This window comes from Eschrichtius robustus, chromosome 3 (assembly GCF_028021215.1).
Source record: "Eschrichtius robustus isolate mEscRob2 chromosome 3, mEscRob2.pri, whole genome shotgun sequence".
Classification (NCBI taxonomy): domain Eukaryota; kingdom Metazoa; phylum Chordata; class Mammalia; order Artiodactyla; family Eschrichtiidae; genus Eschrichtius; species Eschrichtius robustus.
The window spans coordinates 112,568,858-112,596,576 of NC_090826.1; the positions used below are offsets into that span (position 1 = coordinate 112,568,858).

General features: G+C 50.7%; 2 protein-coding genes across 7 annotated transcripts in view; one reads left to right on the top strand and one right to left on the bottom strand.

Moving 5' to 3' along the window:
• The first annotated feature begins 5,585 nt into the window (after window positions 1–5,585).
• Window positions 5,586–15,671, top strand: CHRNB2 (cholinergic receptor nicotinic beta 2 subunit). Its single transcript, XM_068538225.1, has 7 exons — window positions 5,586–5,818; window positions 7,045–7,190; window positions 7,379–7,423; window positions 7,808–7,917; window positions 8,713–9,685; window positions 13,044–13,210; window positions 15,322–15,671. Exons 1-7 carry the CDS (start codon window positions 5,755–5,757, stop codon window positions 15,377–15,379), a joined length of 1,563 nt encoding a protein of 520 aa, XP_068394326.1. The 5' UTR covers window positions 5,586–5,754; the 3' UTR covers window positions 15,380–15,671.
• A 3,033-nt stretch (window positions 15,672–18,704) lies between these two features.
• ADAR (adenosine deaminase RNA specific) overlaps window positions 18,705–27,719 on the bottom strand; it is a 41,235-nt gene continuing 32,220 nt past the window's right edge. For 5 of the 6 annotated variants that reach the window (XM_068540914.1, XM_068540913.1, XM_068540912.1 and 2 more), the window contains 9 exons: window positions 26,494–26,719; window positions 26,061–26,232; window positions 25,661–25,754; window positions 24,915–25,037; window positions 24,487–24,620; window positions 22,773–22,955; window positions 22,164–22,276; window positions 21,696–21,823; window positions 18,705–21,514 (listed from right to left, as the gene is read on the bottom strand). In XM_068540914.1, coding sequence (XP_068397015.1) covers window positions 21,277–21,514; window positions 21,696–21,823; window positions 22,164–22,276; window positions 22,773–22,955; window positions 24,487–24,620; window positions 24,915–25,037; window positions 25,661–25,754; window positions 26,061–26,232; window positions 26,494–26,719 — 1,411 coding nt within the window. In that variant the 3' untranslated portion in view covers window positions 18,705–21,276. The remainder of the gene's footprint in view (window positions 21,515–21,695; window positions 21,824–22,163; window positions 22,277–22,772; window positions 22,956–24,486; window positions 24,621–24,914; window positions 25,038–25,660; window positions 25,755–26,060; window positions 26,233–26,493; window positions 26,720–27,719) is intronic. The other variant, XM_068540910.1, reaches the window with a different exon arrangement.

Below are 27,719 nucleotides of genomic sequence, written 5' to 3' on the forward strand. Positions count from 1 at the left end.
AACTGGGCTTAGATTTGAGCTTCTCTGATTTGGTAGCTCTGTGACCCTGGGCAAATTATTTAATTTCTGTGAAATGCAGTTTCCTTATCTGTAAAACGGGTATGACACTCTGACTTGCAGCGTGGGTCATTGTGCCAGTGTAGATGAAATGGGATATGTAAGATGATTAACACATCTTACAGTGCTGGGCACATAGTACATTGCTCAGCAAATGCTAAACCCTGCAACTGCTATGATTACTGTTAACTGCCACAAAGTCAAGAGGTACTCACCATTCAGTAAACATTTATGGAGCTTTGTCGTGTGTCAGACACTGGTGGAGGTATGAATATACAGCAGTAGACAAACAGTATCCCAGCTCCCATGGCACTTACATTCTAAGTTCAAGGAGTTATGAATAAAATAACCAGAGGAATATCAGACTGGTAAGTAGAGGCAAGGAATTAAAGTAGGGTCATGTGGGAGAGAATGACTGGGGGTTACTTTAAGTCCAGTAGTCAGGGGAGTTCTCCCTAGGGAGGTGGGGTTTGAGCTGAGATCTGATGAAGAGAAGGCAGGCCTGGGAGGAACTGGCAAAGAGCATTCCATCAGGGAGAGCCAACCTCCAAGACCCTGAGTGAGAGCAAAGGTGGCGTGGTCTAGAAGCAGGAAGCTCATGATATACCGGCTGAGAGCGTGGGCTTTGAACCCCAGCTCTGCCAGCTGCTAGTGGTGTGACCTTGGGCAAGTTACTTAGCCTGTCATGCTTCACTTTCAGCATCTCTAACATGGAAACCACCCTACCTCATATGTTTGTTGGGAGGATTACGTGAGATAACACATGAAAAGTGCTCAGTCCAGTGCACACAGTAAGAGCTCATTTTTTAAAAAATAGAGGATCAGCATAGCTTGAGTCTCATGAAAGAAGAGAAAGAGGGGTAGGAGATGAGGCCAGTGAAGAATAGAGACCACAGTAAGTTGTTGGGTTTTATTCAAAGTACAGCGGGAAACCATTGAAAGATTTTAAGCAGGGAGTGGCATGATCTGATTTAAAATATTAAAAGATCGCTCTGGGGAATTCCCTGGTGGTCCAGTGATTGGGACTTGGTGCTTTCACTGCCGTGGGCCCAGGTTCGATCCCTGGCGGGGGAACTAAGATCCCACAAGGCAAAAAAAAAAAAAAAAAAATCACTCTGGCTGCTCTATGGAAAATGAATTACAGAGATTTTTTTTTTTTCTTCTCCAAAAGGTCATGTCTTATCAGAGTGAACAGATGTACTTGGTTTGGGCAGAGTGAGCAGCCTTCTCCTTTGAGTTGCTCCCAGAAGCACAGCATTCTGTCACTGACGCAACAAATGTGTCCTGAGCACTTGCTCTTTGCCAGATACTGTAATAAACACTGGGGATGCAGAGACAAGTAAGCTCAGTCCCTGTGGGGACAGCCTGGCTTGATTCTTGGCTCCTCACATGACAGCTGCTACTCATGTTATCATTTTTGTTGTATTTCTTACCCCTGCTCTTAGGAGCAGGTGGTAATGGATGAAGTGGAGCCAGATGTAATCAACTGTAATACAATGTGACAAATGCAATAACAGGGATGAAGGAGGGTAAGGGCCTTGAAGGGTGCTAGTAGTCAGGATTAACTCCCAAGAAAGAATGTGAAAGTAGAAGTTACTTAGATGGCAATGGGGGGATGTTTTTAAAGAACTGGCCCTAAAGTAGAAGGAGGGTGGGCAGAAATGCCTAAGACAAAGGAGGAATGACTTAGGAGAAGAGGGGAAGAGGACAAGGAAGGGGCTCAGCACAGGCAAGATCGTAGAGGTGTTGGTCATGGGTGCTTTAGCCTGGGGCCCCGGGGTAACCCTAATAGTATCAATCCTTCTGGAGGTCAATTTAGCAATAAATGATTAAATAATCAAAAAACTAAAAAAACCTTTGACTCAGCAATTTCACTTGGAAACTATTAAAGGTATGTGCAAACATTTACCTACAATGGAATACTATGCAGCTGCTAATATAGTTATCAAAGAATAATTATTGGTATAGAGAGATGTTTCAGAAATAGTAAATGAAAAAGGAAGGTTACAGAGCTATTTTACAGTGTGCTCCTTTTAAAAAAGTAAATGAAAATACATACATTTGTACACCAAAAACATGAACAAGAATGTTCATAGCGGTATTATTTTTAATAGTCCAAAAGAGAAAACAACCCAAATTTCTATCAGCGGCGGAATGGATAAACAATGGTATATTTATACAGTGGAATAGTCTACAGCAGTGAAGATGAATGAACTACAACTACATTCAACAATGCCCTTGATTCTTACTAACATAATGTTGGGAAAAAAAAGAAAACCCACAAAAGATTATGATTCCATTTATATAAAATTCAGCAGGCAAAGTTGATCTATGCTATTAGAAGTCAGAATAGAGTTTACTTTTTTTGGGTCATTTTTTTTAAATTGTGGGAAAATACCCATAACATAAAATTTATCATTTCAACCATTTTAAAGTGTGCAATTCCGTGGCATGCAATACATTCACAAAGTTGGGTAACCATTACCTCTCTCTAGTTCCAGAACTTCAAGCAGTACCTCTTAGGCAGTCACTCCCCATTCATCCCTCCCCACCCCCCCCCCCCAATGATGTTATTTTCCAAGAGGAGGGAATAATGCCTGGAGGGAACATAGTGGGGGGCTTCTGGATATTGGTAACGTTCTCTTTTTTTTTAAATCTAGGTGGGAGTTACACGGCTGTGTTCATGTTGTGAAAATTTATCTCGCTGTACACTTATAATTTACATACTTTTTGCATGTATATTATATCTAAGTACACATAGATAAATGTGGAGATATACTGTATATATATGAAATGGTAACAGCGATTTTTTTGCTAGGAGGTAAGATTATGAATCTAGTTTGTGTTTTGCTAACTTGTGTTTTCTAATTGCTCTTTATGGATATGTATTACTCTGGTAGTAAGTTTTTAAATTTAAAATATCTTAAAGGAAAATAACATTGTAATGCCTTTCAAGAGAAAATGTTCCTTACCGTCAGGGGCACTGGGAGTGTCCCACCAAAACCTTGCCTGGTCACTATTTTGCCTGAGGGCTGATACTCCTTTATGTATCCATCACCCTGCATGGTTCTGGACCCGTCCTCTCTCCCTGGTGGATATGGAAGGGGTGTGTGTGGGAGACATGAGGGAGTGAGGAAGGGTGTTCCAGTTCTCCTCGGCCACTGAGTGGTTGTGCTCGGAGGACTCACTCCCTGCCAGGCTGGAATTAAACTTGAAATAAAAGCTGGGGAATTTGAAAAGAAAAGGTAGGGGTCAAGGTGAACAGGCTGCCCTGACTGACCTGAGAGGAGCATCAGGGAGTGACCAAGGGCTTCAAGCAAGCAAAGGACTTTCCAGTCTATCAATACAGAGACAAGCAACCACTCCAGAGAGAGATTTTCATAAGAGAAGACTTTCACAGCCTTCTTCAATCACCCAGCTTCCACCAAAAGATGAAAGTACTAAGTACTATCTACATGTAAAGCTCCCTGTCTCTCTCTTTCAGGAGTTTGAATGCCTTTTAGCCACCTTTGTCTTATTGGCTTTCTCATCTTTCCAATCTCAATTTTCATCTCCATCCCCTCCAGGCTCTCAGGCATTATGAACCTCTTTCTCCTCTGTGCTTCCAAAGCACCTTGTTTATACTCTACTAGAGCAGCCACCGTATGGTGTAACAAGTCTTTGCCACCAAATTGTGATCTCCTTAATAGCTGGGACTAGGTCTTTTTGATCACTGCTTCAACACCCATACAGTAGATACCCAACAAACGTTGATCTGAATTACTGAAGGGGGTGTCTTCTTCCCATCTTGGACCCTTTTGCCAAGTGGAGTGACTAGACACATTCCTTCCATTTTCCTTAAGGCTTTTATTCTCTACATCTTTTGTTGGTTCCAAGATTTCTGGAATTCTTAAGAGATGATTACATGTTTACACATGCACATGCCCTGGAGCTTGTCGTGCAGCTTTATGGCCACTTCCATGTGCATTATGGGGCCTGTAGTCATCCCACATCCTCTCCAGCCCTTTGCTGATACTTGTCTTGCTTTTCCTCCTCAATTCCAGGAAGTAAGTACATGTAAATAAATTGCTTTTGGCTGAGCTTTTAGAGAGGAATTTTCCTCTACATGTTAAAAGATTTCAGTACTATACCAGCCCTTTGCCTTATTTGCTGAGCCCTCACAATACGCCAGACACTGTGCTGGTTCATGATCTAGCAGGATAGACAGCCACCACCTTAGATTGATTTATTTACTCATTGATCATCCTCTGGAAACATGTAGCAGGGCACCTGACCTAATCTTTGGTCAGGCATAGCTTCCTTGAGGAACTGACGTTTCTGCCACGTGTACAAACTAAAGTAGAAAGTGGTTGAGGGGAAATGGGTGATAAAAGAATCAAGGAAACTGCATGTTTAAAAGGCCCTGAAGTGTGGAGGTTGGGAGGATCTTAAAGACATTGCCAAGAGGAGTGTGGGGCTGGGGGTAGTGGCCCAGAGGAGGTTGAAGAAGTGGGCAGAGATGGAATAAGACAGTGCCTTGATGTATGATAAGGCTGCTTTAGTCAGGAATCTTTTGGTTGAAAATGACAAAAATCCCCCTAAGAAAAAAGGGAAACATTTATTGGCTCAGAAGTTAAAAGTTCAGGGCTTTCAAGATCAAAGATGTCATTGAGTTTTGACACCTCTCTCTGTCTCTGTCTCATCTTTGCTTTCCTTTGTGTTAGCTTCATTCTTGGGCTGGCCTCTGTGAAATCATCCTCTGATCCCCCCTGTCACACAGAAGCCAAAGACTGGAGAGGAAGGGAATGTGGGTGACAAAGACTAATTGATAAGGGCCATTTACCTTTCCACTCTTGAAGGTCACCTTCTTTTCAGGAGATGTCCACATGTCCCCACCGCAGATCCCCTGGGGGAGGGCAGGAAGCTTGGCCTTCTACGTTGGTAGAGAAGGAAACAGGTGAGGGGATCCTGTTTCCAGACTCCAAAACTGTTTGCTTTCTTAAAATTGCAAACCTACAGCCCCCTGTCCCTTTCTCTAAGGGCCTAAAATGCATTTTCTTGGCTGCATCCTCAGCCTTCCCTGGAAGCAGGATCATTTGGGCTTGGTAAGAGAAAAGAAAGAAGGTGGGAACTCCAGAAACTCCTTCCGACTCCCACCCCCTCATTCTGGCCCTCGGTCCCCAGTGCTTAGTGGGTCCTGACCTATCTGTCTTACTCGCGCTTTCTTCCGGAGCCTTTTCAGACTCCTCCAGGGTCCTGTCCCAACGCAGGGGCTTCAGAACTCCTCCACTGTCCGGTGAGCCGCCCTTCTTCCGCCTCACGCACACCCTAACTAAGCAGGACCAGCAGAAGAATACCCAACCCAGGGACCCCTTTTTATTCTGAGCTCTTGCGCTTCCGCCTCCGGGGCGGAGACTCCTCCCCCTCACCGTCCCAATTGTATTCCCTGGAAGAGCAGCCGGAAAAGCCTCCTCCTGCTCGGACCGGGATAAACGAGAAGCTGGTTCCTTCTCGCAACCAGCTCTTTGAGCCCTGGGAACCGCCGTGGCGGTCGGCACTGCAGCACCAAAGGCTGCGAGCACAACCTGGGCTCAGCGCCAGCTGGTCGCGGGCGGTGCGGGAGCGGCTTCAGCACCACGGACAGCGCCCCGCCCGCGGCCCTCCGGCCTGCGGCGCGCTTCGGCAGCTCTAGGCGAGCCGGCGAGCTATGCCAGAGGCATGGCCTGGCGCTCGGGCCCCATGGCGCTGCTCCTCAGCTTTGGCCTCCTCGGGCTGTGCTCAGGTAAGGACAAGTCGCCGCGCTCATTCTCACTCAGTCTCGAAGGTGTGCGGGAGGGATCCCTAAGGCGGGGAGTCTGTTAGGGGTTAGGGGAGAGACCCCCTGGACCGCAGGGAGTACCTGGGAGACTGAACTGGGAGGAGGACATACCCGAAGTGATGCTGGGAAGAGAGGGCAACCTGGGCAGGGGTGGTGGAGAGGGTGTGGGCACAGACAGGAAGGAGGGAGGGGATCTCCCCAGGCTATCTGGGGTGGAAGGAAGGGGAGAGTCTGATTGCAGCTGAGATGCCATTTGACTTCTTGTGAAACATTATCTCAAGAAAATCTACCTGGTTCAGTACCCTCCCTTGGCTCCCCATCATTTTCTGCCCCTCATATTGGACCCCTGATTTTGCTCACTCCAAAGGGGCAAGGCAGGAGGGGGAAAGAAGCAACTTCTCAACTCTCTTGTAGGGTGGACAGGAGACTCGGAAGGGAAGAAGCTCTGCCAGGCGGAGGGCCAGGAAGGAATCTCTGAGGGGGTGGGGTGCATTCGCGCAGGGTTGCAGAAGGAGATAGAGTGTGTGGTGGGGCAGGTACAAAGGGAATATACAACTAAATGAGCTTTCCATACCTGCCTACAATCTCATGAGAGGTGGGCTCCTGTAGGTGCGCAACTTGGGACTAAATATATGCCCTGACCCAGAGCTCAGGCAGCCCAACTATTCTACTCCAACCCAGTACCTTTGGGGGGAGGGGGTCACAGTCAGTCACATGTAGAGGCACATAATGTTACTTGCACACATAGATGGGCACTGACTGAGGAGAAAGGCTGTATGGTGGGACGTGAATAACTGTTCCCCTTTCACCACCCTCCAGAACCTTCCTTGAATTGTAGGTATCTTCTAGGGGAAGCCATGGAGACAGAAATTTCAATTATTTTGAAACCACCCTCTGAGACCTTGCAGGAAGAGCAGGGTCTCCACTAATCCTTGCAGAATGGGTTCTTAGTGGGGGACTGTGAGGGGCTGTCTGGGCTCCTTGTTCAGTGATCTCAGAGAGGGACTTCTCTATGAGGGGCCTCCATGGGGTAACCTAAGCATTTTGCTATATCCTTAAGGATGGGGCTGTGGGAAGCTACAGCCTCCTGTTTGGGCCTAGGTTGTACCACTTGCCTAGGGAGAGTGGGATCCTGGGTGGGACCTCCTTGCCTATGTACTTACCTCTTGCCCTCCACCCACACTACCCAGGAGTCTGTGGTACAGACACAGAGGAGCGGCTGGTGGAGCATCTCCTGGATCCCTCCCGCTACAATAAGCTTATCCGCCCGGCCACCAATGGCTCTGAGCTGGTGACGGTACAGCTCATGGTATCACTGGCCCAGCTCATCAGTGTGGTGAGTGAAGGTCCCAAACTCTCTGCCCAGCTACTGAAGTCAGCATAGCCAGAATGTGTTTGTGCTTATTCTTCTGGAGTTCCCAAGGCTTGGGGAGGTGGGGGAAGGAACCTGGGTGGTGTAGTGAGACCACAGGCTTGAGGGGTGGGGGTGGGGCACTTCTCAGCAGCTTCTCTTCTTCCCTGCAGCATGAGCGGGAGCAGATCATGACCACCAACGTCTGGCTGACCCAGGTTAGCACTCTTCCTGTCCACACCCCTGGGGGGCATGTGCTTTTCCCTCTTTAATGTCCTCAAGAGAGGCAGAAATTTATAGACTTTGGAGTCCTAAATAACTGGATTTGAATTTTGGTTCTTCTACTCACAGCTCTGTAACTTTGAATATGTTAAACTCTTCAAGATTCATTTTCTCATTTGTAAAACGTAAATTCTAATATCTTGGCTTGGCTATGCAAATTAAATGAGAAGACACTTTTGCTGGGCAGAGAAGTCACTGTGGGGATGCAATGACCTTTCAAAACTTCCTCAAGCCAGATAGGCCTCCTCTTGTCCCTGTCCTTGACCTTGAGCCCCTCCCAGGGCAGAGGTTGGTGCTGCCTCCCTCTCTCCCTTTCCCAGGAGTGGGAGGATTATCGCCTCACCTGGAAGCCTGAGGAATTTGACAACATGAAGAAAGTTCGGCTCCCTTCCAAACACATCTGGCTCCCAGATGTGGTCCTGTACAACAAGTAGGTGACCCTGGAGGGATGGGAAGGCTGGAGGAGACCATGGGAGTACTCAGGTCTTGGGGAAAGTAAATTAGCTCATGCTGGGGGACAGAGGGACTTTTCATTGGCAAAGACAAGTCACTACCCAGACAGACAGACCCAAACCAGTGAGGTATAATGTGGACAGCCAAGGTAACTTGGGCCATGGCCAGCTCCCTCTCAGCCACTTAGGACTCCCAGTGTTTGGAGCTGCAGTGGCATAAAAATGAGTATTGACAGCCCCCAGTGCCTAAACTGATTCAAGAATAGGCTTTCCAGGAGGATTGGGGAGGGTCAAAGAACTTGGAGATCCCAGTTTCTCCTCCAGGTTCCAGCCCCTCTCCTGCAATAATCCCTCTTATCTCGAAGACCCAAAGCCACTAGTCCATAGCCACTAGGGACCGTCTCCTCCTCCCACCTGCCCCTGTCCCTGTCCATTGGTTGGGGCTCCTCACTCTGGCCTCCCTGGCTCCCCTAACTTCTCCACCTTCATGTGGAGCAACCAGCTTACAGAATGCATGACAAGTGGCAGATGTGCCTCCCTTCTTCATCACCCTCTTCTGTCTCTGAGGTCTTCTGACCAGGACACCTCTTCTCCTCACCAACCCACCCAGATCCCCTTCTTGCTCAATTCCTGCTCCTCCTCCCTGTACCCCTGGATGGTTACCCTCTTCCCATATATCCCTTTGGCTTTCCTCTCTTCCCACTCAGGGCTGGGTTGATGGGTGGGGTGGAGGAATGCTTAGGCCAGGGCTGACTGCGCTTATCCCTTGGCAGTGCTGACGGCATGTACGAGGTGTCCTTCTATTCCAATGCCGTGGTCTCCTATGATGGCAGCATCTTCTGGCTGCCACCTGCCATCTACAAGAGTGCATGCAAGATCGAAGTAAAGCACTTCCCATTTGACCAGCAGAACTGCACCATGAAGTTCCGCTCGTGGACCTACGACCGCACCGAGATTGACCTGGTGCTCAAGAGTGACGTGGCCAGCCTGGACGACTTCACGCCCAGTGGCGAGTGGGACATTGTTGCGCTGCCGGGCCGGCGCAACGAGAACCCGGACGACTCCACTTATGTGGACATCACGTACGACTTCATCATCCGCCGCAAGCCACTCTTCTACACCATCAATCTCATCATCCCCTGCGTGCTTATCACCTCACTAGCCATCCTTGTCTTCTACCTGCCATCTGACTGCGGCGAGAAGATGACGCTGTGCATCTCCGTGCTGCTGGCGCTCACTGTCTTCCTGCTGCTCATCTCCAAGATCGTGCCGCCCACCTCCCTCGATGTGCCGCTTGTAGGCAAGTACCTCATGTTCACCATGGTGCTAGTCACCTTCTCCATCGTCACCAGCGTGTGCGTGCTCAACGTGCACCACCGCTCACCCACCACGCACACCATGGCTCCCTGGGTCAAGGTCATCTTCCTGGAGAAGCTGCCCACGCTGCTCTTCATGCAGCAGCCGCGCCACCGCTGCGCCCGCCAACGCCTGCGCCTGCGGCGGCGCCAGCGCGGGCGGGAGGGAGCCGGCGCCCTCTTCTTCCGCGAAGCCCTGGGGGCGGACTCTTGCACGTGCTTCGTCAACCACGCGTCTGTCCAGGGCTTGGCTGGGGCCTTCGGCTCGGAGCCGGCGCCGGCAGCCGGCCCCGGGCGCTCTGGGGGGCCGTGTGGCTGCGGCCTCCGGGAGGCGGTGGACGGCGTGCGCTTCATCGCGGACCACATGCGGAGCGAGGACGACGACCAGAGCGTGAGTGAGGCGCGGGGACTCAGGCGTGGGATGCGGGCTGCAGGGCCCTCGGTACCTGCGCAGACAGACACCGAGGAGCTAGCGGGAGTGCAGGATGTGGGCAGTGAGAGTCCGGCCGGGGCCTGTGGGTCTGGGCGCTGGCGTGGCCTCTTCTCTGACTTCCGGGAGGCGGCACCGCCTAAGCTGCAGTTGGTACAGGATGACCTTGCGGCTTCCTGAGGACTAGTATCCAGAGCAAAATGCCTCAGCTGGGGCATCATGAGTCTCGTTAGTGTTGGGAGGGTGGCCAGGAAGTGGAGGAGGCCCTTCTGGGTTTGCAGCTGGCCCGTGGCTCTGACCCCAGACACCCTCTCTGCCGCTTGTACTCCCAAGCCCATGTTGTTAACCTGCAGCTCTTAGCACAAATGGAGATGAGTCCTTTGTGTGCCCCGCGTCGGAGGGCAAAATTGAGGGCAGTAGAAAGTGTGTATGGGAGGGGTGGGGGTGGTTAAGAGGTTCCACCAGCTGCTGGGAAGAGCAAAGAGTCCCAAATCAATATCCTTTTCCTGCTCTTCTGGGTCCTCAGGGGATGCCCTTGTGGACTATTTACGGAGGTGGGGGCAGGTGGAGGCGAGGGTTTTTAAGACCCACCCTGAGCTTTCTGCACACTGGGATCTTTCTGCAGTGACTCCCAGAAGGGGAACACTGAGCCAGGGGATGGGGGGGAAGATGATGGGTTGACTTACCCCCACTTTGGGCTGTGGCTGGCCCCATCTGGCAATCAGTCTTTGGGTACCTGGCTGGTTCCAGGCTGTGGCTCAGCTGTTGCTCTGGTGACTGGCCATGTTTCCACTGGATTGCAGCCATTCCGGCTTGGGGGATGAGGAAGGGTGGGCTCCTGCACTACCGGTTTTTTTTTTTGGTGGGGGGGATGCTTCAGAGCCTGGTGTTTCTATTCCCTGGGAGGGCAGGAGCTGAGGCTTGAGCTAAGGAGCAAGTTATGGTCCTGAAGGAAGAAGAGAGGGACCAAGTCATGAGGAAATGGGGCGGGAGCCTCAGAGGTGGCTGAGGCCAAGTGGGACATGCCGGTGGTGCATGCAGGGGGTTGACCGGCTGCGTCACTGCCTCCGCCTCCCCCACTGCAGTCCACTCATGTAATGTGCATTTACTGAGTTAGGTGATGAGGATGCAATGACCTACTTGGATGTTTCACAGGCATCTCAAACTTAACATGTCCAAAACTGAGTGCTTAATCTACATCCCCACCACCAACTTGCTCCTCCTCCAATCTCCCCATCTTTTAGTAAATGACATCACCATCCACCCAATGGTTTAGACCAAAAACCTGCAGTCATCCTTGACTCCTCTCTTTCTTACGTCCCCCACCATCCAAATCATCAGAAGTCCTGTCCTATGGAACCAACCTCCAAAGTGATTTTCAGCTTCCTTCTTTATTCACCATCTCCATGCTGCCTCCCTGGCTGTAGGCCTCTATCAGCTCTTGCCTGGACCAGGGCAGAGACTCCTAATGGTCTCTCTGATTCAGTTCTTGTGCTTCTCCATCCAAACACACAATGTCTCCTGCTCACTTTGTGCCATCTCTCCCCTGCTCAGGTCACTGGCTTATCTGCTCCACTGTTCTAAGCCAGCTAAGCTCTTTCCTGACTCAGGACCTTTGCACATATTGGTCCCTCTGTTTGGAATACCCTTCTTTTTTTCCTTTTAAAAATTATTATTACTATTATTAATTTTTGCACTACTGTTTGAGAGTAAGTTGTGGACATAGTGATCCTTTATCCCAAATACCTCAGCTTTTCTCTCCTAAGAACAGAGATATTGTCTTGCATAACCCAGGCTCAGTGATGAAATTCAGGACATTTAGCATCAATACAATACCTTTATCTGATATAAAGTCCATACTAACATTTTTTCAGTTGTCTCAGTAATGTCCTTTGTAGCATCTCCCCCACTTCAATCCAGGATCTTGAATTCCACTTAGTTGTTCCGTCTCTTTAGTTTCCTTCAATCTGGAACTGTTCCTCAGCTTTGTCTTTCATGGCATAAACATTTTTGAAGGGTACAGACCAATCGAAGATCCCTCGGTTTGGGTTTGTCTGATTGTTTCTGATTGTTTCAGCTGGCTCCTTCTCACTTATCAGATCTTAGCTTAAGGTGTCACCTCCTCAAAGAGGCCTCCCCAGATCACACCCTGAATTATATCTCCCCCTCCATTTCTCTATCCTTTGTTTCCATATAAGCACCCACCAATGTGTAATTATTTCATTTTTACTAATTTTGTGTCCATCTCCCTCAGTAGAGTGTAAACTGCAGGATGTGTTTGTCTTGCTCTCAGTCACATCCCCAGTGCCTAGCATGGTGCCAGGTACATAGGAGGCACAAGGGTGACACGAATGAGTCATTATTCAGCTGCTGACTAAAGGAAGGTGCACAGTGCCTCTTCCCATCCCCCCGGCTGGCTGGGCTACAGATGAACACGTGTACAAAGGTCCAGACTCAGGCCGGAGTGGAGCAGCTCTGAGTGGAGGCCAGGCCTCCTGCAGGCCCTGTGACTGGCTCCCAAACCCACAGAGGTTATTTTCTTCTGGACGGGTTTGTTTACACCTGAGATGTAGTCCTCACCCTCTGGGGCTGTTGGATGGGGCTCCCCAGGCAGTCATATAAGGAGTGAGGCCTGCAGAGGCAGCCATTCATTCACTAATTCAACACCCGTTTACCGGAACCCTGTGTTTGAGATGCTGGGATTACAAAGATGAATCAAATCGGGTCCCTGTAGTTTAGGAGCTCATAGCTTAAGTGGCGGGAGGCGGGCGGGGAGGAAGGAGGGGACAGGCATACAAATTGAAATGACAATACAGTGCAGTAAAAATACCGTGATAGAGACGTATACACAGTGCTGAGGGAACCCAGAGGAAACAGTGGTTCATTCTCATCAGGGGGATCAGGGAAGCCTTCATAGAAGAGGTGACATTTGATTTAGGCTTTGAAGGATTTGTAGGAGTTCACAGGTAGAGATAAGGAGGACTGGAATTCTAGACCAAAAGGAAACCCAAAGGCACAGAGACCTGAGAGGACAGACTGGAGTTTGGTAAGGCTGGGTCAGAGGCTGGAAGATAGGTGGTTGGCTCATATTTGTCATGGGTGGGTGTTGATTTTAGACTTGGGAGTTTGGGTGGCTGCTGAAGGCAGTGGGGCCACGGGAGGCTTTTAAGCAGGCAAGACTGGGGCCATGCTTTGCAAAGGTCACTCTGGGGTCGTGGAGTGAGAGGAGTGATGTGTGGTGGAAGCTGCTTCTACCTGATCCACTCCCCTCCTGTATCATGTGATTGATACCTGGGTCTCCTTCCTCTCCTCTGTCCAGGTGAGTGAGGACTGGAAGTATGTCGCCATGGTGATCGACCGTCTGTTCCTTTGGATCTTTGTCTTCGTCTGTGTCTTTGGCACCATCGGCATGTTCCTGCAGCCTCTCTTCCAGAACTACACCACTGCCACCTTCCTCCACGCAGACAACTCGGCTCCCAGCTCCAAGTGAGGCCCTCCCCAGCTCCATGCTCCTTCACCCCTCTGTTGTACAGTAGTTTTGGGTCGAGGAGGGATGAGTGAGCTACCAGGAAGAGGGACGCTGCCCCTACAGACCCATCTTTTCACTTCACCTGGAGCCCGCCCCCCCGCCAGCGCCAACCTGGAGGCTGGACCAGCTGCGTCGTGTTCTGGCTGCTCTCCTCCTCCTCTTGTACCAAGCCAGGCAATAGTGCTGCTGGTTGAGCATGAAGGCTGAGAAGTGGAGGATGGAGTGGTTGGAGCCTTCCACCCTGAGGAAAGTGTGATGGGGAAGGGGACAAGAAGGGGACAGAACCATCGGCTGCCTCCAAGTCATGGGAAAAGGGAGGAGCACGGGGGCGAGACAGGGGCTCCGACTCTGTGCTGGGCTGGCCTGACACAATGGCAGCTCAGAAGGGAGGAGCAAGGGGAGAGAGGCCTGGGTGTGACCTGATGTCTGTCCCTGCTTAAGTGGACAGCAGCTAGCTGGGTGGGCCTCACGGCAGGCAGGGGTTCCTGCCCAGAGGTTAGCCTGGAGCTGAGGTCGGCATCCTGAGCGAGGCTTCCAGCCCAGTCCCACAGCCCCTTGCTTCTAAGGGGCCCAGAGCTCAGGCCCAGGTCCCCTTCTCCCAGTGAAGATTCTCCCTAGACTTCCTTTCTTGCTCAGGCCAGGGTGTGGGGGGCAAGGCTGGGTATTAGGGGAGCCTCGGAGTTCTGAATCTTTGGGTGACCTGCTTGGAGCTTAAGGGCCAAATTCTTGAACTGTGTGAGTTCAAGTTCACAGGCTGTTCCTCGGCCACAATTTGAACCCACTGGTCATTGGAATGAGTAAACTAAGGACATTAGCTTTAAGCAGACCCAGCCCTCTTGCCCACAGCAGAGCAGGCCGGGCAGGAGAGGGCTGCCTGTGGAGGCCAGCCCAGCAGGGTGTGAGTGGCCAGAACTCTGCCACATCAGCATGGCTCCTGCCCCCCTACTTCTGTTCCTGGCTCCATCCCTTCTGCTCTGGCTCCTCCTCTTCCCCCTCCCAACCAAACCTGAGCAGGGTTGAAGCAGGACTTCGGAAGGACAGGTCTGCTACTGCTGGTCTGCACAGCGGACTGTACACAGAGCCCAGCCTTCGGCTTCCTGTCCTGTGGGTCCCTGGAGGGTGTATCCCGACGCTGCTCCCAGGGGCCAGCTGGAGGCCACCTTGCCTGTTAGCCCAGAAAACAGACCTCTTCAAGGATCACCTGCCCTGGCCCCCGCCACGTGACTGGCTCTGATCTGTGGTCCCAGGCTGGCCTCAGTGCTGGGCCAGCGGGGTCACAGAGGCGTCCGTCTGCCAAGCGCACCTGAGGGGCCTGCCCGACACACCGTGCTATTCTCTGGAGCCTGGCTGGACGCCTGCTTCTGCAGGCACCTCGGAGGTGGGGAGACAGCACAGGCACAGAGCGCTGGACAGGGCGCACAGTCTGAATTCTGGTCCCCGCTCTGCCACTTACTCTCAGCCATCCTGAGCAAGTCTGGCTAGGCCTCAGCTTCCTCATCTATAAATCGGGGATAGTAAGGCCCTCTTCGTGGGGTTGTTGTGAGGCAGGAGTGATGTATGTGAAAAAGCCCAGGGCTCTACCTGGCGTAGAGTAGATGCTTCGTGAATGTCAAGTCTGAGAGGTGGTCAGAGTCGACGGGTATGGGCTCACCTGCCTTGTCATGTCATTCTTCCTTCCAGACCCGCCCATACCCTGGAGCAGATAGCCCCCGGAAACAGGGGTGGGGTCTGGGGGAGCTGGAGCTGGAGAGGAGCAACACAGGGAATGCTGGGGTGAGCCTAACAGGGGGGCTGCCCTCTGAAGCCTCTTCAGCAAAGGTTCGTTCCATTCCCGGGCTAAGCTCAGGCTCCGGCCTCCCTTCTGGATTGGCTCCTCCTGACACAGGTGTGTGCCCAGGCCCCCAGGTGATCTGGTCTCATACTGGCTGTGGAGGAACGCCACTGGGACATGAAGCCAGCAGCTGTGAGAGATGTGCCTCAGCGCATTTCCCCACCTGCCGGAATGGGCTGGCAGACATCTCTTCTGGGGGGTGAGTGTCTCGGCACCATGGAGACTCCCTTCTTCTAGAACAGCAAATGGAGAGTTGCCTGTATTATGGCTGGACCCACCTCGGACTCAGCCCTGAGGAAACATCCCGGAACCTGAAACAGCTAATGAAAAGGAACCCTCCCTCTGAAGGGTAGGTGCTGGCCTGAGGCCCTCCTGCCCAGCTCTCCCGTGTTCCTCGCCAGGGTCTAGGCTGCTAGGGAGGCCCCATCAGCTGTTGCTGTGGCTGGACTTGCTTTCAGTACTTCCTGCAATTGGCTGTTGTCCAAGGAAGTCACCAGACAGTGCCAGAGGGGCTGCTGGAGAGCAGCTTGTCCAACTCCTCGCCACGGCCCCCCCGACACACGGGGAAGTGGAGGCCCAGAGGTTGTTTGCTGGCTGACCTTGTGCAAGCACTTAACTCTCAACTTGCTCATCCTCATCTGTGACATGGGGGTGACAGCTGGCCGAGGGTTACAGCAAGGATGGGAGGGATTGATGGAAGGGGTTAACCGGGCAGGGTCCCTGGGGCAGTACCATTCCCTCCATCTCTGGGTGCAGCCCCTAGGGGACCACGCCAGTGGGGAGGAGGGGAGGACGGGTGGAGGAAAGAGGGCTCAGGCAAGGTGTTACCACGTGTCAGTACAGACTTTGACCCCTCAAGGGCGTTGGGAAGCTTTGGAGAACCAGTCTCTTCTACTCTTGGGTCCTCCGTCCTCTTCTCTTGGTGTTGTCAGGGAAGCCTCTTGGCCCCTTCCATGGGGTGGGGCAGGGCATCTCTGGAGAGAATGGGGTACCCAACTGAGCTCCAGGCCAGGACTGAAGGCCCCAGATCTGAAGAGGGAGGGAGACATACTGGATTGGCACCCAAGCAAGGTGGGCTTGGGAGAGGGCAGTGAGGAAACAGTTGGGATCATCTCCATCCGAGATGAGAAGGCCACAGGCCATCTGAGAACCACTTTTTGTTTGAAAAAGAGGGTATGAGAGACTGCTTCTGACGGCTGGAACTGCGGCAGGAGGAAGGCAGTCTCCTGGCAGTGAGGTGTCTAATAACTGGAACAGCTGGTACTAAGTTATTGCAGATTTAAAAGCAAACAAGACACGGGCAGCCCCCAGCTGGCATTTCTGTGGAGGAAGGCTAGCTGTGCAGAAAGGGCAAGGTCATTTCCCTCTAAGGAAACAGGGAGGATGTGGGGCTTTGACTCCTGTTCTGCTTCTCTTCCCAATCCCAGTATTAGCTGCTGTGCACAGTGGCCTGCTCTGGGCCAGTTGCTTCAGATACACTGTTTACCCCTCACTGTCCTGCAGGGAAGGGGCCCCTGTTGACAGAAGAAAAATGAGGCACAGAGAGACCAAGAGATAGCTGGTGAGTAGTGCTGGACCTGAAACCCAACACTGATCCCAGAGTCCACGCTCTCTGTGGCCTTTGAGGCAGGGAGGAGGACAGCTCCTTGGGAGGGAAGTGAGGGGCATTCAGTGTCTTCTCTGAATTCTCTCCCCACTCAGTTCCAGCCGTCACCCTCTGCTTGTAGGCAGAGTTGGGCTGGAGTCACAGCATCCCTCACAAGCCAACTGGTGCTGGCCAGTCGCCCACCCAGACTAGACAGAGAACAAGCAGCCACCCTTCAGTATTCATCCCAACAGGTCTCAGAGGTCAGTGTGACAGTCACATGGTTCCTAAGGGACTGTCGGTCTAGGAATCATTAGAACACCTCACTCACCCACCCGCAGCGCCCCCATCTCTCCCACACTGGCCTCAGCTGCCCCCGTCTGTGCTCCTGGAATATTTGCACTGACCTAGCCCACTCCAGGCCAGACTCATTAGGAACTCAAGATTCTCATAAAGAAAGCTGTTTCCAAAGACGTCTTATCTCTCTGTTACATCTGGGGGGCGGAGGTGGGGACGGGGGCTGGGGGGTGGGGAAATCCTCTCGGGCCAGGGTTGGTGAATAAGGGAAGAAGGGAGAATACTGGGGAAACTGGACTCATGAGAGGTTAAACACATTGCAAGAATCCAAAGAAAAGATCAGTGGTAAAATCAATGATTGTGATTTGTGGCCTGACAAGTCCATTCATCAGATGGAAAAGATAGGGCCAAATGGCTGGGCCTAGAGTAGACAGAGCCCAGAAATAGCTCCTGGGGAGGCCCTTTGTAAAGAAGGGGCCCTAGAGGACAGGGCAGAGGTGAGGCCCGGTCTCCTGGAGGGATGGCCGGGGACTCCTCTCACAGCCCCTGCACTCTGGGAAGTCAGGGCTGTCTGTGTGGAAGGCACTCCTGCTCCTGGAACATGGGTTTGACCCAGGCCCACATCCTGGAAGCAGTATTAAATGGTGGGCCCCTGAGACGAAATGTAGGGTGAACAGCAACTGAAATGCTGAGCTGAAGAAAACCCCTCTTGTGCTCCCATGGGGTAGCCTTGCTTCCCAGCCCACCCAGAGCTGGGTGGCAGGGGGACAGTCTTACGTCATGCACTCACTGTAGGTATGGAAGAAACGGTCCATTTTCTACAAAGCCTGGATACTACATTTCCCTCCAGGTGGGACCAGATGCCTGAGAACAGAGAGGACAGAGATGCTCGAGGCTCCAGGTACCTCACGGTAGGCGGAGACATTGTCCTTCACTGTCAAAACTGTCCAGCTCACCAGGTACTGTATTTCAACAGACTGTGACTGACACCCATGCAGAGTTCTGGCCCTTATTTAATGTGCCCCCCAAACATGTCGCTGGCCCTCCTGGCCTCAGTTGTTCCATCTGTATAGTGGATGAAGAGGGAGGTTTCATTGCGACTTAGGAAGCCTCACTGTCAAATATTTCGTGTCCTCTGGTATGGTATTTTTACAAGGTCAAGGAAGAGTCTTGTAGAAATCCTGGACTAAACTGCAATCTGGAAAGTGGTGCATTCTCTTTGAAATCAAGATGGAGAAATATTCTGGATGCCATCTATGAAGTAAAAAGCAAATGGCCTGTCTCCTAAGACTGCAGCCAAGCCAGTTCTGGTCCAGGCTGCAACTTGCACCTCCCTGCAGGCAAAACAGCTGCGAGTGGAAGGCTGTAGAAACCCCTCAAGGAGAGCTGGAGTTGCATATGTGATTTGTGATGTGGTCTCAAGGGACGCTTTCCTACTCTGGGCCTTGAAATCTTGTGCAGCAAGTCTCTGGGGACAAAATGTTTGATGGTCGGAACTGATGGGGAAGGGGGGCTGTGGACCTGGGGAAGTAATTAAAGGTTGTCTGATGTACTCCAACACACCAGACACAAACCCATCTCCCAGGCAGTCCCTTTGAAATGGCTCCTCTCTGCTGGCTGAGGGAGACCCTCTCCTCAGGTTCTGTGTCAGATGCAGCTGGTGCTGTTGCCAGAAATCCCAGGACCACGGCTCCCTCTGTCCCCGCTTTCTCACCCCGCAAGAAACCAAGACTTGAGGTTTTCTAACAATTAAGATTCTTCTCTTGTTTTTATTTATGAGGAATGTATATTGTTAGTCACTTTTACCAAGGGACACATAAAAGTGGAATCATAAAACTGACTGCACCCATCGTGGCACCCAAGTCTACGCTTGGGGTCTTCCCCACTCTGCTCTTGGAGTCACTACCAAGACCCCAAAAACCAGCAAAACCCCTTCAACGTGAGTAAAGGAAATAGCTTGAAGCAGTGACAGTTTTTACAAGTGATTATTCAAAGAATGCACAATAGCCACAGTTCAGACAAATCAACTACAAAGATCATTAAAAAGAAAAGAAAAAAAGCTGGGGAGAAGAAGGTCTTGCTTACTAAAAACAAAGATTGGACGAAAAAGTGAAGAGAACACTCTAGGTGGGAGTTCTGCCTCTGTCCCATGTGACTCAGAGGGGCAGGGGTGGGCGCGGCCGCGCAGGGCCTGACACAGGCTTGTTTCCAGCAGATGCATGGGTACAGGGAAGCCTTGCTCTCTCCCTACAGCAGAAACTGAATACTGTAAGTTCGCTAGACAAGATCTTGGGGCAAGCAGGGGCTCTGACCTTTTGAGAGCACCCGTGCTCCCGGTTAAAGAAGAGGCAGCCGAGTCTGAGCTCTGCAGGAGATTCCAATGCCCAAGACGGTCCACAGGGGCCGAACATGCCGAGGAATCAGTAGGTGATACCCTCCAGCCTGAAGAACTAGGGAGATGAGCTGCCTCCTGGGGCAGGACTGATTTTGTGTGCCATCAGGAGATTCACAGGACTGAGGGGCAGGCCCCTTCCACCCCAGAAGACAGGCACTGTTTCCCTCCTAGTTCCTTGGGACACTTTGGTGTTCTGCAAAGGTATCCTTAATGTATTTAAAGACTTAGGTTTTCTCACTTTGGTCAAAAGTACAGAGAGAACGGTAGCCACAAGAATAAATATGTGGATGCGGATGTATCCACTGCTGAAGAGGTGGGACAGACAGGGGGTTAACTACTCGGTAGCTTGCGGGGTGTGGGGGAGGATGGAAAATCATCTGAGGGCACTGGCTCGGCATGTTCACAGATAATGATAGAGGAATCATCCAGAGGAAAGAGGCTCAGGCCTGGAGGTGGCAGGGCCTCTGTACTTTCCTTGAGCATGTCTGGCTGGCTTAGGCCCAGAGCCAGACTCCACAGAGAGTCGAAGGCTCTGACAAGAGTCCACAGTACCTTGAGGGGTAGACCAAGGGTCCCATCTCAGAGTTTTAGGACAACCTGCCCTTTCACCTAGAACTACTGTTGAATGTCAACCCTATAAAGATTCCCTAGCAGGCAGGGAGACCTCAGGTCTGTGACCCGCCCACAAACCACCTTCTGAAGCTATCAGGCAAAACAAAAGCACTTGGTTAATCAATGGAAAATGACATCTGACTTTTAAATCTGTGCAATTACAGGTTATCTGTAGCTGTTAGGAATCAACATTTACGGCATTCTTTTTAAAACTCCCAATTTACCCATGATTTAGTCACCTTCCCTTGGTGTCACTGTCATAAGAAACATGCTTGGTGGAACAGTGATCTGACCCAACATGATTTTTTGCCCTTACTCCTGCTAGGTCCTGATTATCTGAGCAGAGATGATTTACCCTCTAGGATTTATCCTGGGTTTTTTTCCTACCAGTTGGTTGGGGTCTATGGCGCTACTTCCCCCATTGGTAGGACAAATTCCTAGCAATGCTTTAGGAGGGACAGCTGGGAGCTTGGCAACATGCCAAGATATGTCTGCTTCCCCAGGAAGTGGTCTGTGTCACCCCTGCAGGGCAGACTTTCCCTATTGCTCGGGCAATTCCTTTAGCCCCGTCTGGCTGGTCCCAGCCTTCCCTGCCACCTGGGGAAGGGATGCACTTCCCAAGCAGCAGCCTTCCCTGCCTCTTGGCCCCTCCCAAGCCAGCTAAAGTGCACAATCCGAAGATCACTGAGCATTATCTGCAGATTCTGATCACGCTTGGCACTGGTAACAAGCTGACTGCTGTTTTAAACTCCTGCCCTTACAAATGTTTCACCAAATTGTTTAAGTTCACCTCTTTACCCTCTTGGAGGAAAAGGTAAAACTTAATGATCATGAAGGAATCTCAGAAGGGGAGGAGGGGAAGCAGAGGGGCCTCAGAATCCACAAATGAAAAATCATCAGTCCCTGGCATGATTCACACTGTTGACTGGAACCTAATCGAGACCACAAGAGGTCAGTGTAGCAAACACAGAGGGAACGGAAACAGGAAAAAACGAAGAAGGAAGAGGAAGTGGGAGCAAAGAAGGAACAACCCCTTCTCTCTGCCCTTAGGTCTCTACCCCTCTGCTTGGGAAAAGAGAAGGGGGATGGCTAGACCTGGCCTAGTAATCCCAAAGAAAGCAGGAAAAACAGGAACCCAAAGTTCTCAGTGTTACCAATTGTGGTTCCATTTAAAAACAAAACAAAACAAAACAAAAAAAAGGAAACCAAAAACCAAAAACCCTTGACCAATGTGATGAGGAATGCTACGACCTCTCTCTCACCCCAGTGTGAAACACCCTGACCCATCAGTCACCGGATCACACTACACTGGGCAGAGGTAAAAATTCTTCTCCTCCTGGGGTTTGCTTATCCAGTTCCCGTAGCCCATGTCCTTCAGACTTTTTTTGAAGTAGTTCTTGGCTATCTCGTAGTCACGGGCAGCTCTCTTCGCCTCACCATAGGAGAGTCTAAGTAGATCCCTGCGGTACCGGAAGGAGCAGAGCTTCTTGAATAGAAGGAAAATGTTCTTTTTGGAGACCCGGGATAATTCATTCCGTGGCCTGGAGAAACGAAAGCACTCACTGTTCACCTGGGATGGAATAGGTGGAGACACTGGTGGGGGGATGGCGCAGGGGTGCGTGTGGCAGCTTTTAAGCTCCGGTGTTTGGCAACATGACACCCCCTTGGGGCTCAGGCCAGGACGCCTGGCTCTGCTTTTGCTGTGCTCTCCCAGCTCCTTACCCATCCACGGTGCCTCTGGTCCCATCTAGGATCTCTAGGTCATAGCCGTCAGCCAAACACCAGTTGACGCTTGTCTCCTTGGTCTTCCCGGATTGCCTCTTGGAATCGTATACACTGACTCGGCCAACCTAGGAATTCCAGGAGTGATGGGAGAAAGATGGAAACCTTTCAGGAAAAAGCTTCTGAAGCAGGGACTCAAGACTCACAGGAAAGAGGGAGTTGTGGGGTCATGATCTTTCCCCCTTATCTAGGATTCTGTTTGGCTAAGACTCAGACGTACTAACTCCACCTCAATTCAAATGGATTCCAGCCTAAAAGAAGGAAAGCCCTTGGCATTCAAGAGGAGGAAAGGGTAAGTTCTGGGGAAACGAACTAAGGCTCCCCTTGCCCACAGTGTACGTTTTTGCTCTGATAGGATTACTTGAAAAGGAGAAAACGTCAAGGGAAAAATGGATGGGGTTATAGCACCTTGGGGTGGTTGACAATGAAGGGATGTCGGAGTCCATCCTCAAACGCACTCCCATCTCTTGTCACACGACAGCAAATGGCACGGGTCAGATGCCCTTGGCTGAAAAGGTAACCTGGGTACAAAAAAGAAATGCACACACCTGTGTTTGCACCAAATGCTGTGAAGCGGCAGAGGCGTGTGGGGAGTGTGAGGGTACAGACAGAGTTGTCAAGACAGAGAATCAGCTCCCTACTTAGGAAGCACCTTCTAACTGTGGCTGCCCAGGATATACAGGGATCATCAAACATTTAAGCACAATACATAAGGTTCCAGGTAAGGCCAAGGGCTGAGGAGAGCAAGGAAACTCAGACACTGCAGTTTTAAGCTGCTGTGTTTCTTTAACTCATCTTGAAAAGACTTGGCTGGCATGTCGTTACCTAGGCTCACTGCCTAAACCAATCTTCCCATCACAGCAGACCAGACACTCAGAATCAATCACTAACCACTGAATCGAGCACGCTTTGAAAAGGGGAGACATCATGTTAGCACCTGGCAACGAAGCATGCGGTTTGCTGGGATTTGGGCACCAAAATGACAGTCCAGTTTCAGCGCTGAAGACAGGTCCTTACCCAGTGTGACAGACTTGAGATACACAGGCTGCAGGAAGTGGGTCAACAGCGCCCCCTGCAGGCCGAGCACGTTCCAACGCAGGATCTTGTCACTACAGGACATGGTTCGGAGTCTCTCCCCCAGCCGAATGCCGTCCCACGTGGGCACAATGTCACTGGACTCCACTGGGATTGTGCCTTCTCCTGGATGAGAGACTTGGGTCAGACCCGCAGGGGCCCTTGGACCGAGCCCCTGGCATGGTGTTTCTGCTCCTTAGACTTGGGCCAGAGGCTACTCACTCATTTGTTCTTCATATATTTCATAGCACCTACTATGTGCTGGGCACTAGGCTTGGTGCTGGGAAACAATGGTGAGCAAAACCAAATAAGATCCTTGCCTTCCTAGAACGTTTATGGGGGTGAGGGGATAGAAAGGGAACGGAGCAGGCACTAAACACGTAAGTCAACACACATAAGAATTCTAGATGGTTCTGAGGGAGCTATGATGGAGGACAGCCAGGGGAACCTCCTGGGATAGGACTGTCAGGCGGGCTGAGACACGAAGGAGGAGAAGGAACAGCTGAGAAAGAGTGTTTCAGACACAGAGAAGAGCAAAAGCAAAGGCCCTGAGGCAGCAGGGGGTTTAGCTGTTGAGAGAGCTGACAAAGAGCCAGTGTGGCTGAAGCACAGGTGAGTGGACGTTTTGCTTTTATGTGAAGTGTGGTGGGAAACCACTGTAGGATGGTGGGCTTTTTGCTTTTAGTGAGCTTTACTGAGATATAATTCACCCATTTAAAGCATATACTTCAATAATTTTTAGTATATTCACGGAGTTGTGTAACCATCACCACAGTCAATTTTAGAACATGTCATCACCCCCAAAAGAAACCTCCTATCCGTTAGAAGTCAGTACTTCATTCCTTCTTATGGACAAATAATATCCCATTGTATGGATAGAACTCATTTTGTTTATCCATTCATCAGCTGATGGACCCTGGGGTTGTCTCCACTTTTGGGCTATTATGAACAATGTTCCTATGAACGTTCCTGTATTAATTTTTGTGTGGATGCATGTTTTCATTTCTCTTGGGGATGGTCCTAGGAGTGAGTTGCTGGGTCATATGGTAGCTCTGTGTTTACACTTTAGGGTTTTGAGCAGGGAAGTGACATGATCTGTGTTTGAGGGTCACTCTGATAACTGTAGAAGGATGGCCTGAAGGGAACAGGAGTGGATGTGAGGAGACAGTAGGAGACATTAGAGGACAGCAGAGGAGGGGGAGCTGGCAGACATGGTGGAGAATCAGCAGCCAACTAGTCAGGAGGGGACCCGGGCACTTGGTGTCCTCCTGTCAACACCTCAGGCTTGGTTCTGCATCATTTTATTTCCATTTTCTCCAACCTTCCCTGAGGTGATCCCATCCATTTCCATCGCTATAAAGATCAACCATAGGAGGATGACTCCCAAACTTTTATTTCCAGCCATTTCTCTCCTCTGAGCTCTAAGTGGGTACTTCTGCCTCCTATTTGATTTGGAGATCTCCCCAGCTACCTAATTCAAAATGGAATCTTGATCTTCCTACACATCTTCTCTGACCTACATCTTCCCTCTCCCTGGAAACAAGACCCTGGTACCTCAACAACTAATGGCAAAAACCTGGCAGTTGTGCCCTGGCTCTGTGACGGGCCTGGGGCTTTGCAGAGCCTTTTTGTGGGAGAGGGAGGACGTGTCACTCACCGTTCTCTACCTTGGTGCGGAGCTTGCCTTGTTTGGGATTCTCAAAAACAGGGTAGTGGCGGGACTCTGTGCTCTCCACAGCACGGTCGCTGCAGGACTTGTCAAAGAGGGCGCCATCGCCACATGGGGCTGTGCTGCAATACAGGGGCATCTGTTAAAACCCACCTGTGCAGATATATCTCTCCAGTTTCCTGGGGCTCAAGAACAGCTTGATGTGGGAGACACAAGGGTTTTTTCTGAAGCCTACTACAGGCTACCGGAGTGGGTAGAAGCACATGTGAGTCACTCCACACTGGGGCGTGGACCTCAAACAGAGTCAAGCGTGGCCCATCGAACAAGCTCTGATTTACGGACCAGGAGAGCATTCAGACACCCAGCTCTGGAAGCCTGGCAGGGGTGGCTCTGGTGGCCACAGAGACTGTACAGACCTGATATAGAGATGGAACGACACGGTCTTTTTTATTTGGAGCTTTTCTCCTCCCTTAGCAGGCTCAAATATACTATCCTTCGCAGTCTGGGGGTTGTACTTCATTAACTCGCTGTAGAGAAACCTACAAGAAAAAAGTCTGGTTAAGAAGACTGATTCTGGGAACACCAGTTGCTTCTATAATCTGATCCCAAGCAAGGACAAGCCTTAACAGTGCAGACCTTTCAGGGTTTCTCAGGTTGAAAGAGTTGGTAGGAAATTCTCCATGGGAGACCTCAGCATTTCTTAAAGCTAAGTTAGCCTTTCAGGTCAGTTCCATTTCTGCCAAGAGCTTCTCGCTCTGGCAGCTGCAGGGATTCTAGGGCAGAACAAACTGATTCAAGGACTATAGGGGGCTGTTGCTTCTCTCCCTTCATAAATTAAAGAAAAGGTGAACTGGAGGGGAAAGCTGGCAGGGCAATGGGTTTGTTTGTAGGTCCTCAAATGGAGATGGAAGGCTTCCTCATCCCTACAGCACTGAAGATCAAGAGGTCATTGTGTGCTTTTAAAAAAGGGCTTGAAGCAGAGTTAGCAGAAAAAGAGCTCTTAAACAGCAGGTTGAGTAGGAGCATGTAGCCGGGTCACAGAAGGGACTGATTCTGTAAGACAGGTTCAAATGGACAGGTGAGGCAAAGGCTGACACTGCAGGGTCGAGGACCTGCCCGTCAGGTGGGTGTCAGAGCCGCCACGCCCTGCGATCTCACTCACCTGATGAAGCCTCTCCGGGAGATGATCTCTGCGTGGCAGTCATTGACGGTTTCTCCCTTTAGGCTTAGAGAATCTCCTTTCACACAGCGATTCCCTGGGAAGGCAGTTTAAGCAAATGTGAAATTTCCAAAGGAAAATGATGATGAATAGGGTAGAGGCTGTTTGTTCTTAAAGCCTGAAGGCAGAAACAACCTCAATTTATCAGATCCTGACTCCTGTATTCTTTTCACTAGGAAATGAGAATTCGTTCCCTGCTCTGAATTAACTGTAGCTAAAATGAAATATAAGAAGAGTCTTCTCTCTGCCTTAAATTCACCCACGCAGGACCCCAGGAGAGAATGAGGTGCATCCAGTCACTGCGGGGGGTGGAGAGTTGGGACACATTTCAGAACCCACTTACCTGTCCCCAAGCTGACCACGACACCCAGGTCTTCAGAGTCTTTCTTCATGATGATGGCAGCCAGGATCTTGCGGCCAAGCAAGGAGGGCTGGAAACTGTTGGTGAGAGCATTGAAGCACCGGTGGCTCAGCATGGCTATCTGGTCGTGGAAGGTGCTGCCTGTGAGAGGAAGCTGTGGGGACAGGGGGCCATGTCAGGGCCACCGAGCCTCATCTGTGTCCACCATGTTTCAGTGGGCAGGGAGGTCGAGTTCTACTGGACTGGTGGGTCATCTTTCCCCCTCTCACGTCTAGTGTCCCAGTTCTAGGTTCTACTGAGTCTAATATTAAAGCCTAGGAATAGTTCACATGATAGCAAGTTAAGAGCTGACTCCACCCAGACAGGAGTTAGCAGGACCCCCAAAAAAGATAGCACCAAAAGTAGACGTCTTAACTGTCTTTGGCTGTGCTTCTGGGGACCTTGAGAGGAGGAGCATAGTTCTTCTGAGACTGGCCCCTGTCACTGGGGTTACCTCTGTGAAACCCATGCGCTCTGCCTTCTCGTCCTCCCCAATCAATACGCGGAGGGCCGCATCTGCTGCTTCCTGCTTGCCTTGCTTCTTGCTGTGTGCGCAGACGGCTGGGAACCAGCGACCCCCAACTTTTGCTTGGTAAACGAACCTTGGGGATGAGAAGCACGGAATAAAGACAAGCACCTTACCCCGACAGCTGCTCCAGAAAAGGGCTGGTTTCGCTCAAGATGCGGCCAGTCTTGCCAACACGTGGCCCCATCACTCTTGACAGCTCTGTTCCTAAGGCAGCATTTCCCAGACTTTGGATATTCATGAATCACAGTGTGATTTCCGCTAGATCCAGATATCACTTGGAGCATTACTACTTAATATTTTTCTCTAAGTTGACTCTTTTTAAATGTAAACACATTTTAAAAGGACACTTCATATCACTACTGTAAATGGAAGATGAGTATCACTTGCCATAAACTGAAGGTGGCTGTAAAACTGACTATGATAAAAATCATGTTTTAAATTCTGACAAGACACTATTACTTGTAAAGGCTCTAGGCCTGTCTTTTATCATAGTGTAGCAAGTATTAGGGAGGGTTTAAAGAAATACTAACACCACATGTGGACTTTCTTCTTAACTAAAGCAAAAATGAGAAGGGAATGACTTTCTCCCTGCTTGCATCACTTTTTTAATGCTCTGTCTGATTTTTTAAGTACCTGACTCCATTTCTTCATTCATTTCCTGATTAGCTCAAGAGGACTTAACCTGGAGAAGTCAGAGAGTCAAGGTCAGCCTTAGCTCAGGGAACCACACCTTTATGAGGAGTTATTTTTCGATTCCTGGAGGGCTCGTGATGGCTAAGGGGAGTGGAGTGTACCCTGGGCACTGGTGGAGCAGGGAAGCAGGCAGTGCTGTTGGGGGGCCCTGCAGTTCCCCTCCCTTCCTGGCTGGGGATCTCCACAAACACATCAGAACATGATGGAGCAAAACAGCCTGGGCAGCAACCAGACAAGGTTTCAAGAATACTAGCTTTTAACCAGATCCTAATCTGCTTTGGGGAACCCAGCTTTGGATAATCCAACTGCGTACAACAAAGGTTTCAGTATCAAGATTTATCACAGTCAGCTCAGGCAGTGAAAGGAATCAATCTTTATGT